We start from the raw sequence: 15,734 nt of genomic DNA, 5'->3' as shown, positions 1-15,734 counted from the left end.
TAATGGCATATCCTAGTGATATGGTGTCACTTAATGAGATGGAACAATTAGCATTTAATCAGTTGATATAAAATAAAGTTTGACAAATACCAAAGTAATGTTCATCCCAAACTTTACAATTCACGGGTAGAATGTCTGAGCTATGGGACTGTTAAGTCTACTTTTGATATGTAGACTAGTAGTATCAGCATAGTATGGAATAACACTGAACGACAATGGAAATTTACATGATGTTCAAAGTCTAGAAAAAGTTGAGTGAGAAGCCCTAAATACATATAATGGTTGCCATTAGTAGCAGTCATCAGATACCCGGGGATTACTACGTATGTAATGATAGACAAAACCCATGTATTACTCTATTCCTTACATCTCCTTGAATCACATCCAGGTAAGTACCTAAATCATAAATTGTTGTCCATCACCAAAAAAGGTATAAATTAGGTGAAGGAGCTCTAGAACTTTGTCCTCTATTCAAGTTCCTACCCTACACTGGCTTGCTCATTACTGCATTACTTTTTGCATCCTATTCCCTTATTTACATTTCAGATTACATATTTCATGAAACGCTGAGATCAGTTGGAGCTGAGAGGGCTGAAATAATGAGGGAGACATATTTTAATAAATGCTCTGCCTGGCTACCCCCTAAAAAAAAAAAAAAAAGAAGCTGTTTTTTTTTTCCTGCAGAGGCCGCTCAAATATATATAATTACAATTTTTTTTCCGCTTCGGAAGATGAGATGAAGCTGACAAAGTTTCGTTGGCCGTTTGTCTTTAGCAGACAATTAAGACAGGGAAGATCAAAATGGATTATGGTAGCACGCAGACAACTGGCCCAACAGTAACACGTCTGAGGCTCCGTGGATTTGTATCTCTCTTTCATCACTCTTCTTTCTTCTTACTCCTTGTTCCTTCAGGAAGACGACGCTGGCTTTGTGGCTGGAGGGGAGCAGGAACGGCTGCCCATTATTATCTAGTCGCAGATGTCAATCTGTGCTCTCTCTTTTTCTCTCGCTCTCTGTTTCTAAAGCTCTAAGCCACAATAATTTGTGACAGATTCTTTTACTGTAAGGTACAAAAGGATGCATGGAATAAAACAGCGACCAGCCGCAGTACACAGACACAGCGACACTGGCCAGAAACACAAGCATTCAAACTTTCGCTTCCATCCTTTTGTATATGTCCCTTTTTAGATTTGGTCTTGTTTCATACCTAGGGCACCCCCTACGCCTGCAAGCGATAAAAAGAAACAACAGTAGTGAGTAGGACTGCTTTCTGTGCATTAGAAACCAGCAGGATCACATATTATTCCAAACTGACAGGCAGACCAGGCAGTAACCAGCTTTATGGCTTTAGGTGTTAGAAAGGCTTAAAAACACCGGCAAGTCAAAGATTTTATTTACCTCTATATCAGACAAAACTCACGCCTGCCACTTGCAACGTCTCCATAAAAAAAAAAAAATAAAAAAAAAAAGTTCTTCTTACCAGGACAGACCAATTATATTAGAGGATTTCCAACCCAAAATATAAAAATAGCATTATTCTAGTAAACCAAAAGGTTAGAGCACAAGCCAAGTTTGGTAATTAGCTTTCTTTTTACAGATATTTTTGCAGCCATGAAGGATGCCAACTTTGCTTTTGATTCTTGGCAGTATGCTGAGAAGCTAATTCAGAGGTGGCAACCAATTTTACAAAAATGGCCACAAAACAAAGCTCATTTATTTTCTCTGCAAGTAAAACCAACAGAATTTTCAAACTTTGGCTGCTTAATTCTACCTTCCTAGTATATGGCCATTCTAGGTGAAAATTAATTTTAAAAGGAGAAGAGGTTTTCCCAACTCAAATTGTATGGCCACAGGATACGCCAGTAAGTTTTGCGAAGTGCGGGACCATCCTCTGTGACCCGCACCCCACTGTCCTCAGCCAGGCTGTATGCAGGAATAAGAGAAACACCGGAGCGAGCTGCGCTACATTGTGTCCGGAAGCCCCACAGCAGTGAACAGGAATTACAGACACTAAGTAGCAACAGCTAGCTATGTTTCTTCTTCTGCTGCTATGGAAACAGTGTAGCTTGCTGGGCTATGCCATTTCTACAACGCTCATTTATTTCTATGGGAGCTTTGGACACAGCATAGCCCAGTCACGTCTGTCCGTTTTTGTTCTCCCAGGTACCTCCCATACAGCTGTGTTCCCATTGTGGCCATGTTTAATGGGAACAACCCTTTAAGATAGCCATCAGATCTCTTAAAATAAAATAGTGGCTCAAACTGTACTGATTGAATGGACCCACAAAGAATGAACTGTGCGGCTGGAGCGCCACATGTCAAAGTGGCAGCTGCCTTCTCCTAAGCGCCACATTCTGAGACATCTTACAGGAAAAATAGGTCAAACAATATAGAGAAATGAACCAAGAAACCATCGATGGAAATTAGAAGTGCCAGTCAGGTTTGATCATGAAAACTCCCACTAGTTTACCATTAATACTGGGACATCTTACAAATACTCCAATAAGCAGAGGTCTGACAATGTCTGGGAATAGAAGACTAAAGCCGGAGTCTTTTCCAGAAGGAAAAGTTAACCATGTACAGACACACTGTTTTGGGGTTTCTGCCCCTCCTCGGTGTCAGTAGGTTACTGGCTTGGCTGGGTGAGAGACCAATGATGTTGCTCTGAAAGGGTAAGTTTCTCCTTGGAGAGAACATCTAGTAGGTGTGAGGAGACTTATAAAGGCCATGTATGCTGCTCTGAGAAATGTATGCAAATGAGAAAATGGTACACCTATTAGAAGGCAGCATTCCTGCAAGTCAATGTCAGACCTTTTAACTGGCCTTGTAATAACGACTCGGAAAATAAGGAGAAACTTTATTCCGTCTGACCCAAGTCAAAAGCGTCTCAGCCAGCAACCTACTGCTTTGGCTTAGATTCCCAGTCATTCTTATAAGGTCGGTTAAAAGGTCTGACATTGACTTGCAGGAATGCGGCCTTCTAATATGTGGTGCATTCTTCCATCTTTCCACTTGCATACATTCCCCAAAAGAGCATGCATGGCCTTATAGACCTCTTCACACCTACTAGGTGCCCTCCCTAAGGAGAAACCTAGACCCCTTCTGACCATAGTATACCATACACCTGTTTTGTTAATTAGCATCTTTAGATTACTAGATATCTAGGAGATGTAATCCTAGGGTTATAACTGTGCAATTTCAATGATTGAAGAAAAACAATTTACAGTGTAGTGACAATGGCACATTGGGTTACGAGAACTCATGAACGTTCACTTAGCAACTAAGAGACAAATTTCAATTCGACTGCATGTAAAGTATTGGACCTATTCCGCATACTGAAAAACCTCCTATATAGAACCAGTTGATTCCCAAACAACATATCAACTGCAGTAAAGCATCAAATGAACATCTAATTGTCCATTAGAACCTTGTATAATTTATGTGGACGTGTAGATGCCAATATGTTAGCATTTATTTAGGATAGTTCAAGATACGGAAAGGATGGTGGGGTGTCTGGGAGGTGCATACAGGGTACGGTTAGATTTTACCTTGCTTATAATTATTAATTAAGTCTAATTAAACAGATATGTTAACTGTAAAAACTAGCAACTTGTGCACTATGAAGAGCCAGACATTCAATTACTAAGTCAGTCGTCAGCCACAGAAGGTAGATAAAAGTGATGAGAGCCTAATCACTAAATGAAGTAATGATGCACAGCCGTATACAACAAGTGACGGCATTTATGGGAGGAACTAGATAGGTTGTGCTGTTCAGAAGTCACCAGTCTATGGCTTACAGGGTTTGTCAAGGGTCCGAAAGACTGTTTTAGTCCAGAAACAGCATCACATTGGTCCATGGGTTGTGTGAGGTTATTGCACCTCCGTTGCAAAGAATGAGGCGGAGCTACAATATAGAATAGCCTGTGAAGAGGTGTGATATGGTCTTTGGGAGAAACACCTTTTTCCAAGCTTGCCATTACACAAGCGTCTTTAATGCTCGTCTAATGGAACCAATTGCTGGGCTGTACCTGCGCTTGCAGGTTCAGCCCAGCAAATGTTGGTACAGCGTGAACCCCAGTGATAGCAGCTAGCGCTCGTATAGTAGCAACCTTACACTGGACAAACCCTTTAAGGGTGTATTCGCAAAGGGTAGTAGGGACGTCGTTTTTGCAATAGAAGCTGCCAAAGACCAGTTTTAACTAGAATCCATGATGTTGGGAGATAATTCCTATGAATGTCAACCATCTTACCCAGGACGATGGCAATCACACTAAACTGAAATCCTACAAGTTGTCACAATAGATAAAAGGATACCATTAACTCCTTGAGGGCATAGCTTTTTTTATGGTTTCATTTTTCTTCTTTTCCCTACTTAAACACAAGTATGTTATTGCTCCTGCTGTTTCTGAGGCCTTGTTTTTTTGTAAGCTGAGCTGTATTTCTTTTAATGGTATCATTTACTGTACTGAAAGCATAAAAATTTTAAATGAAATGGAAAACGGAATACAATTGTACAATTGGGGGGCTATGGGGGGGGGGGGTGGCTGGTGGTCTTTTGATGGTATACACACTGCCTCCGAAATGATACAAAAACTTTATTCTGTGGGTCGGCACGATGGTGACGATACTAAATTTCTTTTTGTTGTATCACTTTTAAAACATATGTTTTTTTTAAATAAAACAACTTTACTCTTCGGACAAGGCCGCACTGTTGAGGCTATTTTTTATTTCTTTTTACTGTTTATTATACTTTTTCTAGAGATGGAGTTACCAAAGAAAGTGCAATTCTGGCACAGTTTAATTTTTTTCTGATAGTGTTCAGTATGTGAGATAAATACATCATTTTAATAGAGTGGACTTTTGTAGATGCAACAATACCTTACAGGTTTATATTTACATTTAGGTTTTTTTAAATTCTATTTACGGTGAAATTGTGTTTTTTCAACTTTTAATACTTAAAGTTCTTATAATTATTACAAAAAATATTATTTGATTTATTTTTACTTTCTTTTTAGTCCCCTGCAAGCATTCTAATAAGAATAAGACATAGGCAGAAATACATGGCAGCTGTGGTGGCTTTACAAGGTTGCACGCTGCCATGAGACCTGAACCGCATACTGCAAACTTAACATGAGGAGCTGTTAGAGTCATTTAACCCTTTGCAATCCAATTTTGGATTCAGGGTTTACTAGGGAGCTTTCTCTTACTGCCATTATACAATGGCGCAATCTGCTGGCTAGAGCCAGTACTGCGGTATGAGATATGCTGGAGAGGCCCCCAACAACGGAGCGGCCAGTAATCTACAGTAAGAATACCCTGTCGGACGTCTTCAGACATCGGAGCTGTACAGCCTTCAATCAGAATGTCTTTAGATGTCAGACAGTGGATTGGAAAGAGTTAAATGACCATCAGAACATTTACATGCTGCTGTCAGAATTATCAGGGACATTTAAATGATCATTGGAACATTTTAATGTTGCTGTCATAATTGACTTAAATGGTTAATAGCTGCATGCAAAGTAATCTCTGATTAAGACAGTCAACACCTGCCATGTATAGAGCATGCTCAGTTTCCCAGCCCACTCCATACAATCCCCGCGAACATCTGCTGTACGATATGTCACCAAGAGGTTAAAAAAAAAAAATACAACCTCATCATGTCCACATATGGTCAGGTTGCTCAACCAGAAATTAGCATAAGTAAAGAAAGACCTGCACAGGATATATTAAATTTATCTCTCAAGCTGAACCTATCAGTTTGAGAAGCACTGCACTAGTCCCACAGCCTACCTCCTCCACTCCCTGCGCAGGTCAGAACAGACCCAGAAATTGTTCCCATAGAAATCAACGAGTCATCTCCAGACAACGGTTTTTAAATGTCCATGTGGCTGCTGTAAAGCTGCTGTTTACAAGGAATAGCAGAAGATCAGGTAAGATCGCTGTATCCATAATTACATAACGTAAAAAAAAAGAAAAAAACTGAAAATTAAAAACAGATTAGAAAAACTATGTATCTAGTTTTAGCTAATGAAAAATGTATTAAAAAGAAAAAAAAAATCTCCAGTGCAGTAGTGGATGCCCCCCTAGCGTCTCATACAGTTCTTGGAATTAATAGTTTATAATGCATATCTTTAAATTGACCCTGGATGTGTTTCTGCATATTAATCAGATACCCTCTAAGGCATCTTTTCTGAGCTGGACAAGACTAATGTTTTACATTCTTGTATTCTAATTGTGTGATCTGTTTTGTCTATACAGCCGCAAATCTTTGCTTCTTTCCAACTTTTTCGTTCTTTTACACTATCTGGTTCCTTTCACCAGCGGATGTACTGTGGATGATCTTTAAATTATATTTTTTTGGCTTGTGGGAGATCGCGGATTTTTAACGAGCAGATGTACGCGGATGCACTGCGGATATTCCGCACGTGAAAAAAAACACAATCCCACCTCTCAGCCCTTTCCCCACCTTTCTAACTGCATTTAACCTTGCGGATGCACGGCGGATCTCCCACATCCATAGAAATCAATGGGGCCCATCCACGCGTGATCCGCATTAAAATGGAGCCTGCTGCGTCTCCCCCTCCCCCCCCCCCCCCCGCTGATTAGAGTCGGCTGCCACACAGTTATAATGAACGATGAAGGTGACAGTTCATCCTCCTGACTGCAGACTTATGATCATTAGTTTATTTATTTAGAGGGATATAAAAAAGTCATAATAATCACAATGTCCTCTTAGCAGGCAGAGATGGTACTGGCTCTAGCTTGTCATGTGATGCTGTACTGATGCATCATGGGAATGCTAGCAGAGCATAGAGGAAGAGAAAGCAAGAAGAAATTAAAACATAAAAATGGTGCCTGATAAGTATTAGACAGGAGACAAAAGACAAATATACATGGCCAAAGTGTTACAGGCAATCACGTGAGCAGTGCAGCAAAAGAAAAATGTGTTTTCTCTGGAGTGGCCCTTTAAGAGAGTGTTTTTCCACCTTATCTGACCAAATATAGTCTGAACTTCATTTTTTTTATTACACTGTAATCATATATTTAAGTATCCCACTCATTAAAAGGCACAGGACAGAAGGGATGTATGAATGATTCTGAAAGTAAGATAATTTTGCCTGTGAACCTGGAATAATCAATTTAAATTTTATAACACTTTTTCCTCCACAGGAGAGTTTCATAATAAGAAAAGGAAGATGTGTGCATCAAGGGGAGACTCTGAATGTACATTAACACAAGAAGAAGTTACCGTCTAATGGAATTTACTGTAAGATTTTAACATTGTTAAAACACTGTTTTTAAACGCATTCTAATAATTTGATAATCCCCTCATCACTAGCGACGCTTACTAGGCCTTTTCATTACATGAAGGTCTCATTTCGATCTTTAGTCAGTTAGCATGTATAAAAGTGACAGCAGACCCAACCGAGGCTTATTCCACAAAAAACACAACAGCACAGAGAAGTTTAGAACGGCTTATTAATTAAAAGAGTTTTCCCACTACTTAAAATTGCTTAACAACCACTTTGTCCTTCTTGGTTGCTGCTGACCGGGGCATGTGACTGCTGCAGCCAATCACTGGCCATAGCAATGACTTTCAATTGCCAGTGATTGGCTGAAGCAGTCACATGTCCGGATCAGCAGCAAGTACAGAGTGGTTGTGAAGCAATTTTAAGTCACAGGAAAACCCCTTGAATGAAGATTGGGTTTTCAACTCCCCCACAGACGATGTCTTCTCTTCGGAGACATCTTTCTAAAATAGTAAACACTTTAGGCCTCCTTCCCACGAACGGATTTCCGCCGCGTAATTCGCGGCGAAAATCCGCTGCGTTGCCCACAGCTATTAGGTTCTATTGAACCTAATAGCTCAGGGCTCACGGTGCGAAATGCCACCGCGGAATTCCGCACCGTAAAATCTCCCGTCCTCACCCGCGGCATGCTCTATTTGCCGCGGGTGTACGCACAGACGGCTTCTATTGCAGTCAATGGAAGCCGTCCGTTCACGCTATCTTCCGCTGTAGCACAGCGGAAGATAGCATGAAAACGCTTCCCCGCCTACCGCCGTCGCGTCATATGACACGGCCGGCCATGTCATGTGATGCGGTGGGCATGTCATGTGACGTTGCCGGTGTATCACATGACGCGTCACGCGGTAGCGAGGACGCTGGATCCGCAGGTAAGTTTGGGGGTCTCAGGGGGGCGCTGTGACGGGCCCGTCACGGCCGTGTGCAGCCGGCCTTAGAGATAAAATATATTCAACATAAGAAATGAGGTGTTTCTACTTTTCTGTAAATAAAATAGAATTATCTCACGGCAACTCCTATCCATATGCACATTTATTGCTTATGAACCTTTATAGAAAAGTCCCCCTGCTAGAGACCCTCTCAATTACTAAGAACAAATAGCCAACTACAAAGGGCATTCGGTCTGTCCATGAATTCTATAGCTCAGAGGTACTAAACAGGCGGACTGGGGTACGAATTCTGGACCTCGGTTGTCAGCTGTCCGTTCCCAGCTGTCTGGACCAGGAGAAAGCTACTGCCAGTTCCCCTTCCTCTCTCCGCTAACTCCTTTCAGTGTGATCACACTGACAGGACCCGATGCTGTAGTGCAGCTTCACTTCTCCCGCAGCTATGGACTCTCTTTAGAACAGGAGCCGGGCTGGGAAAGAACAGAGCTATGCAGGAGGCAGCACAGAGCTCATCCGTGTGGACTGGTGAAAGGAGGCGGGATTTTACATTGGCTCTTCTGAAATAAGGGGGAGAGATGTTTTACATTGGATTGTTTGTGGGAGGGGTATGCGGAGGGGGTCGACTGAAGGTAAGTGGAGTTGAGTTTTTTTTACATGGGACTGTAAGAGGAGATGATGGGAGGGAGAGTGTGGTGTTTACATGCGACTATGTTGGGGATGAAGGAAGTGGATTGATCTTTCTTTGCATGGGACTGTATGATGGAGGAGATGAGAGGAGGGAGAGTGTGGTTGTTTACATGGGATTGGATAATGGAGAAGTTAGTGGAGAAGGGTCACTATAACCAAAGGGGCCACAAGGGTCATTATAACCAAGGGGGAACACAGAGGGGACAGTATATTTAAGAGGGAGCAGTATAATTAAAGATACAGAGGGGCACTCTTTAGAATGGGAAAGTAACTGATAAGGGAAATGCATCGTAGCTGGTGATGGCAGTCTGGGCCCAGATAGAGAAGTCAAATAAAAAAGGACGTCAATCAATCAGAGAAGACGTCATCTGTGATCACTGGAGGTAACTGCGTTGTAATCACAGTCACGGTGTAGAACTGGAGAGAACAATATATTGTTAAGAAAAATTTGATCCTGCGCTACCGGGTACGGTACTGTGCAAGGTGTGTATACACACTATATACTCTGTGCTATAAATCAAGTGAACACTTACTTGGTGGGAGGGGGTATGATGTCAAAACTCCCCCTTCTTCAAATGAGGACTCTAATGTTAATAACGGGACGAATGCCTCGTAGACGGTTAAAACGGTTTAATGAAAGGCAACGCGTTTCAGTGCCCAAACAGTGGCACCTTTCTCAAGCCAAATAGTATAAAAAACACTTACAAGTACACATATATATATATATATATATATATATATATATATATATATAGAAAAGAATAGAAGTTCAAAGGTCCACTTCTTGTCCTGCAAAGCGCCATCTTAGGGGCGGGGCTACAGATGCGGCACGCTAGCTGGACACATACTTAGTCTTTATGTTTAGCTTATATAAAACTCGGAGTTCCATCATTAGTAGAGTCATTTATAAAAGGGAATTGTATTCAAGATCCATGCCTTATAGAGAAGAGTTAAAATCTTGTTTTTCTTTCCTACACAACCTCCACTTGTTCGAGTAATATTCAACTCAAACGTGCTTCCGGACGCATGACGCAGGCCTCAGAGCTGTTAAAAATTCTGTTGAGCGATTTCTTAGCTACCGCACCTCTTTGTATATGACGGGCCATCATTATTGCTCGCACTAGCGCTGTCACCTAGCTTTTTTTTTTTTTTTTACTTTTGAATGCTAAAATCGTAAAAAGCAAGGAAAGTATGACAATCAGAAGAATGGGAAAGTTGGGCGTCAAACAATGTCTTCAAGGCAGCAAATATGCAATTGCACTTGCATTGGGTGACAAGTAGGTTGCGAGATAGGACTTTCTCTGGCAAAAACATGAAGGGTGCGATAAAAGGGAACCTGTCAACAAGTTCATGCTGCCCGAACCACAGCAAACATTACTGCGGAACAGGCATGTACCATGTGTCCATGTACGTCTTATTCTGAAACACTGCAGAGTTTAAGAATAGACATACTTTGAAGATTGATTCCAAAGAGAAGTCTGAATCACAAGAGACGAACTGTGACAGCCTCTACCTGCCTGCATCATCTAAATAGTGACATCTCTCTCTCTCTACATACAAGCCAGGAGATAGTGGTCACTCTAGATGATCTTGGCATGGAGAGGCCAACATTGCCCTGCCCCCTGACTGAAGTTTTATTTCAAATGGAGCTCAGAGTTCAGACCACCTATTAGTTGACTTAGTTTATGCCAAAAATTGCTCCAAAATTATGGTGCACACTTGCAGCACTTTGGCGCAATCTAGGCTACATCCCTTTTTCGGACAGGTCGGAAAAACTGTTAGAAAGTTTCTAAAAACACATGATAAATGTTGAGCAGGCATGTAAAACCGCTTTATGGTGTAATTTGCACATGAAAACCGTTGTATTTTGTATGCTAAATAAGCCCCACTGTCTTCTTCCATGCATCAAGTCCTACCTGGATTCACCTGTGTACTCCATGGAATTCAGCGGATTCATACATCCATGTCATTTTAATGATTGTTTTTTATGTTTTTTTTGCATTCCTCTGAATCAACACTAAGATTATTGGATTTGATGGATCCGTTTCATTTTTAAACCTTGTCAACTATGTAATAAGGCCATTGACTGCTGTAAACTCGGCCTACCCCTTCTCTCAGCCATGGTGGCTGTAGACTAAATGCCATATATACTCGAGAATAAACCTAGTTTTTCAGCACATTTTTTTATGCTGAAAAAGCCCCCCTCTGCTTATATACTCAAGTGAGGTAAAAAAAAAAAAAAACCACAATACTCACCTCCCAGTCGGCATCTGTGTCCACGGCGTGATATTTTATTTAATTGCCATTTAAATGTACCATATATACTCGAGTATAAGCCGAGTCAATAAGTTTTACCACAAAAAACTGGTAAAAAACTTAGACTCGAGTATATACTAGGTTTAAAAAAAATGCAATACTCACCTCCCAGCCGGCGTCTGTCTCCCCAGCGCGATGGTGTCCCCGTCGGTGCAGCAAGCTGCTTGAGAATTCTCCCTGCTGTCATCTCCCTACTCAGCTTTGAATTGCCCCGCCGTCAGCGCTGTGTAGGTAAGCGCTGTGATTGGTTCGAGCGCCAGCCAATCACAGCCGGCGCTCGATCATTCACAGCCATTCAGTGGATGACATCACTGAATGGCTGTGATTGGTTTATCGAGCGACGGCTGTGATTGGCAGGCTCTTGATCCCATCACAGCACTTACTTACACAGCGCTGACGGCGGGGGAATTCAAAGCCGAGTAGGGAGATGACAGCAGGGAGAATTCTCAAGCAGCTTGCCGCACCGACTGGGACACCATCGCGCTGGGGAGACAGACGCCGGCTGGGAGGGGAGTATTGCATTTTTTCTTTACCTAGTATATACTCGAGTATAGCTAGGCTTATACTCGGGTCGGCTAATACTCGAGTATATACGGTACATTTAAATGGCAATTAAATAAAATATTGAATACATTTTTTATGCCAATTTTAAGCCTGTTCCTTATTTTCCATAACAAGGGCCCTCTCCACATCCATTAGGAACTTCAGTCACTGAATTTTTCGGTAACACCCCCCCCCCCCCCAAAAAAAAACAAACAGAATACTATTTTGTTCCGTAAAATGCTGAACAAAATCCAAACAAACCCCATTATAAATCAGTGGGTTCTGTCCGGTTCCATCAAAATCCATATAGATGGTACGTGCTGTATAAGCTGAATACAAATAGCGTGATGTGGTCAAGATTTAAATAATAGCGTAAAATCCCTAAAAAAATACATAAAAGTAGTTTCGGAATTTAAAAGAAACTTTGTTATCTTTAGACAAAGCTAAGAAAACATTTACTATAATATAACATCCTCCCTTTTTACTCTTCAAATCCATTTTTCAACCCGGCACAAATACATGAAGACGTACACAAGCATCCCCCAATAAATAACCTGTGACATCTTACTTAGAAGTAAATCTTCTCTGCTCAAGCAATCAAGATTTCACCTGTATTTATTAAAAGGACATCAGCAACAGCACATTAAATAAGTATCAGACATGGAAGATGTGGTGTCACGTTAAAAAGGGGGGTTGGGGGGGGGGGGGGGGGGATTAATTACGCATTCCAAACCTGGTCACTGAAGTCTTCTGGGAAGATCCTCTGCAGCTCAGGATCTGTAAATAATTGACAGATAATATTAATTGGCTTTGGATTAGTGAGCAAGCAGAGAATCATACATTAATATTTGATCAGAAGATGATAGAAATCCTGGCAGGGGATCCTGCGAGGGCAGCCTGGGTCTGTGTAGAGAAAAGCAAAGAACTCTCTCGGAGACTCTCCCTTTAGCCTCCCCCGAAAGATGAAAAAGGAGGAACAAAAATAAAGTTAGAAAAAAAGCTCTGCTGCCCCATTAAATCTAAACTGTTACCTGACACTACAACTAACCAGTATTAAATTGACTTCCAAAAGGAAAAAAGTGTTATATTTTTAAAGAACGCTGACTGTTGTCAAATGGCCAGCAGAAGCACTTTGTAAAAGCTAAAAGCTGCGTTTGGTCTACCGGGGGACGTGGGAAAAGCAGCGAGCTTGTTATCTGTCCTTTGATTCTAAAATGAGACACAGAGGCGTTCAGTCGTGGCATAAACATTCACTATATGCACACGCTTTATGTTCAGGTATATGGATTTAGAAATGGAAGAGCAGCAAAAAATAATAAGAGACATTGTAGATATTAAGCTTCAATTTACAGAAAACAGCCCTGACAATCTGCTACTTTGATTCCATCCTCCATAAAATGCCATCGGTATGACAAACGTTTGTCAATAGAATTTAGAATGCCTGGAATGGATAGCAGTAGGATATACTTTTTATACGGCATGTCTGGTTCTTATTGGTTACAGTTAGGCAATTAATTGCTTACCTGAAAAAGCTACAGTTATATAGACCTTAATCAGCATTACGTGCTAGAAGAACAAAACTAAGTGACATTGTCTATCAAATTTGACTCCATTCCTTAATATAGTCCATCCTGAAAAGAAGGTGAAGGGCTTCCAGTTTTAATGAGGAAGTTCCTTAAATTGTCACTGCAGTTTGAGACGACTTATGCTTCTATGATACCCATGTGATAAGTAATGCTGTGTTTAGACGGAACGCTTATCAAAGTTCAGAAAAATCGTGGTGCAAACGAGCGAAAGTGAACAATAATCCTTCAGTCTGAAATGCAACTGAATGACGAATGAGATTCTCATTGGGTTTAAACATTTCCTCATAGGAAAGTGAACCACTGAACAAGAAGTGGACGAGCGTGAAAGAGCTGGCGAGGACGTCACCAGCTTGTTCACTTGTGTAAACCATTCTCGTTCTGGATCTTTCTGTGTAAAAGAAGCAGAAAGCAATTAGCATTTTTGTTACTTAATTAAATTGAAATTTTTAAGTGCTGGAAAATCCCTCTAAAGTGCCGGCCTCTAGGAGTCTTACTTCTTCGAATTTGCTGACCAATCTTGTTGACAAGTGAAGTCTATCTCTACTAATGGATAACAAGAAGTAGAAGATGGGGGGATGCTTCATGCTGCCCATAGAAGTCTATGGAGAGGCAACGGGAGGCAGTGACTCATGAAATAGATTACAATTCCTTACTAGGCAGTGCAGCTACAGCACAGGGATGTGACCTTCACTGACCCAGCCGGAAGGAGTTTGTGATAAGCAGCCCTCATAACAAGCTGAGCCCAGCCTGCAGTAAGCTGACCTGGGGCACTGGAGAAGCTCAACCAGGAGAAGATGTGATAAGCAGACTAACAGGGATGGGATAGGTAACTTTAGATAATTGTTTTTTTAAATGACAAAACCCCTTTAAATGACTTGCATATGACATTTCTCACCAGTTTTTTCCTCTGCAGTCTCCATCTCTAATTCTCCAACTGTAGACTAGCTGCTATGTCATCTACCAGACACTGCGCACTTGGCAGAGTAGAATATCTTTTTCTCTATATACCCTAATAACACCATCATGGAAAACAACATAATGCCGTACTGAGCATTGTAGATGTGATTGCAGTAGCAGAAAACACTTACCATTAGCTTCATCAGCATTTCTGAGTCTCTCTACTTCGCTCTCCCTCCAGAAGTTTCCTTCTCCTCCCCTCTTAATAGAATTTTATATGCAGCATGACACAGCAGCAAGCAAATACCCCTCTCACTTCCTCTAATCAGTCTTGGTGCCTCTGTTACTAGAGACAGACTTCACTTGACAACAGTCGATAGACAACAAATAAGATGTGGGGCCCCTAGTGGCCAGCACTGTACAGTAATATTTCAGTATTAAAACATTTTAGGTAAATAAAGGGATTGCAGTTTTGCTAGTTGTCACATTGACTATCACATAAGCACAGGTTTGCTGGAAAAAGTAACCATTTTAAAGGAGTATTTTGACTATAGAAATGTATAGCACATTGGTCATATCCACGTTTGATAAGCGAGGGTGGGAGCGACTGTTTATGTAAAGTTATGAAATGTAATACACAAAGGCACGTTAGAGGGGTCTGAGTTTTTTTTCTTCTGTCTCTCTTCTCAGCCACGGCAGGCCACTTGTGTATGTTGACTGAGGCCCTCAAAACCCGTGCTCTCCCAATAGGTGTGTGTCTCAGGTGAAGCCACCATCTACCATATATTTATGACATATTATATGGCTAAGCATAAATGTCTTTATTTAGCTAACCCATTAAAGGTAAACTTGTAGAAATCCAAAGTCCCTGATTTTAATTATTCAAATTTCAATAGTATAGATAACCTATGTTGTGCCGAGTAGCCAGCTATAATATTAAACGAATTTCAGACAGAGAATATAGTGACATTTTACACTATATTGTGGCCGCAAGAGTCGGACTCCATGCAATTCTAATGTAATACCAAAGGGTGTCTTTCAAAATTCCCGCAATCAGTGAGAATGATTATCGTTCTACATGTATTCAGAACTGAACGACAACGATAAATTTGTCCAGTTTCTACGTAAAAACTGGACGTTGGATCGGCCCATGTAAACAGGCAGCCATTCACCTATCAAGGACTACCTGTTTGCTGTGAATAGAGGCAGGCGGGCCAGAACAATCTCAAGCCTGCTCCATTTCAATTCACTAACAATGATCGTTCCTATGTAAAAGCACAGGAAGGATCATCGCTGGGATGACTTGTCAGGCATCTGCGCCCGAAAGGTCGTCCGTGTAAAGGCACCCTATAAATGAGAGTTAAATAGGAGTCCTTATTATGTCCACTTCAAACCGTCCTAAGTTTGGTCAGTGACTTTGAGGATTGCCAGAGAAGAACATGCTGCATCTAAATGCTGCTGTAATTCTGGATTTCCCCTTATAAAAAGTTGTTAGAATGCACTTTGTGGCTTC

General features: G+C 41.2%; 1 protein-coding gene across 4 annotated transcripts in view; it reads right to left on the bottom strand.

Moving 5' to 3' along the window:
* The window catches only part of DENND1A (DENN domain containing 1A), a 674,161-nt gene that overhangs the window by 545,611 nt on the left and 112,816 nt on the right, over positions 1 to 15,734 (bottom strand). For all 4 annotated transcript variants that reach the window (XM_066580802.1, XM_066580803.1, XM_066580804.1 and 1 more), the window contains exon 3: positions 12,472 to 12,515. In XM_066580802.1, the coding sequence (XP_066436899.1) occupies positions 12,472 to 12,515 (44 nt within the window). The remainder of the gene's footprint in view (positions 1 to 12,471; positions 12,516 to 15,734) is intronic.

Source organism: Eleutherodactylus coqui, chromosome 10 (genome assembly GCF_035609145.1).
Source record: "Eleutherodactylus coqui strain aEleCoq1 chromosome 10, aEleCoq1.hap1, whole genome shotgun sequence".
Lineage (NCBI taxonomy): Eukaryota > Metazoa > Chordata > Amphibia > Anura > Eleutherodactylidae > Eleutherodactylus > Eleutherodactylus coqui.
Note: the sequence above shows the minus strand (reverse complement) of the source record. Positions and strands in the feature narration are given on the sequence as shown.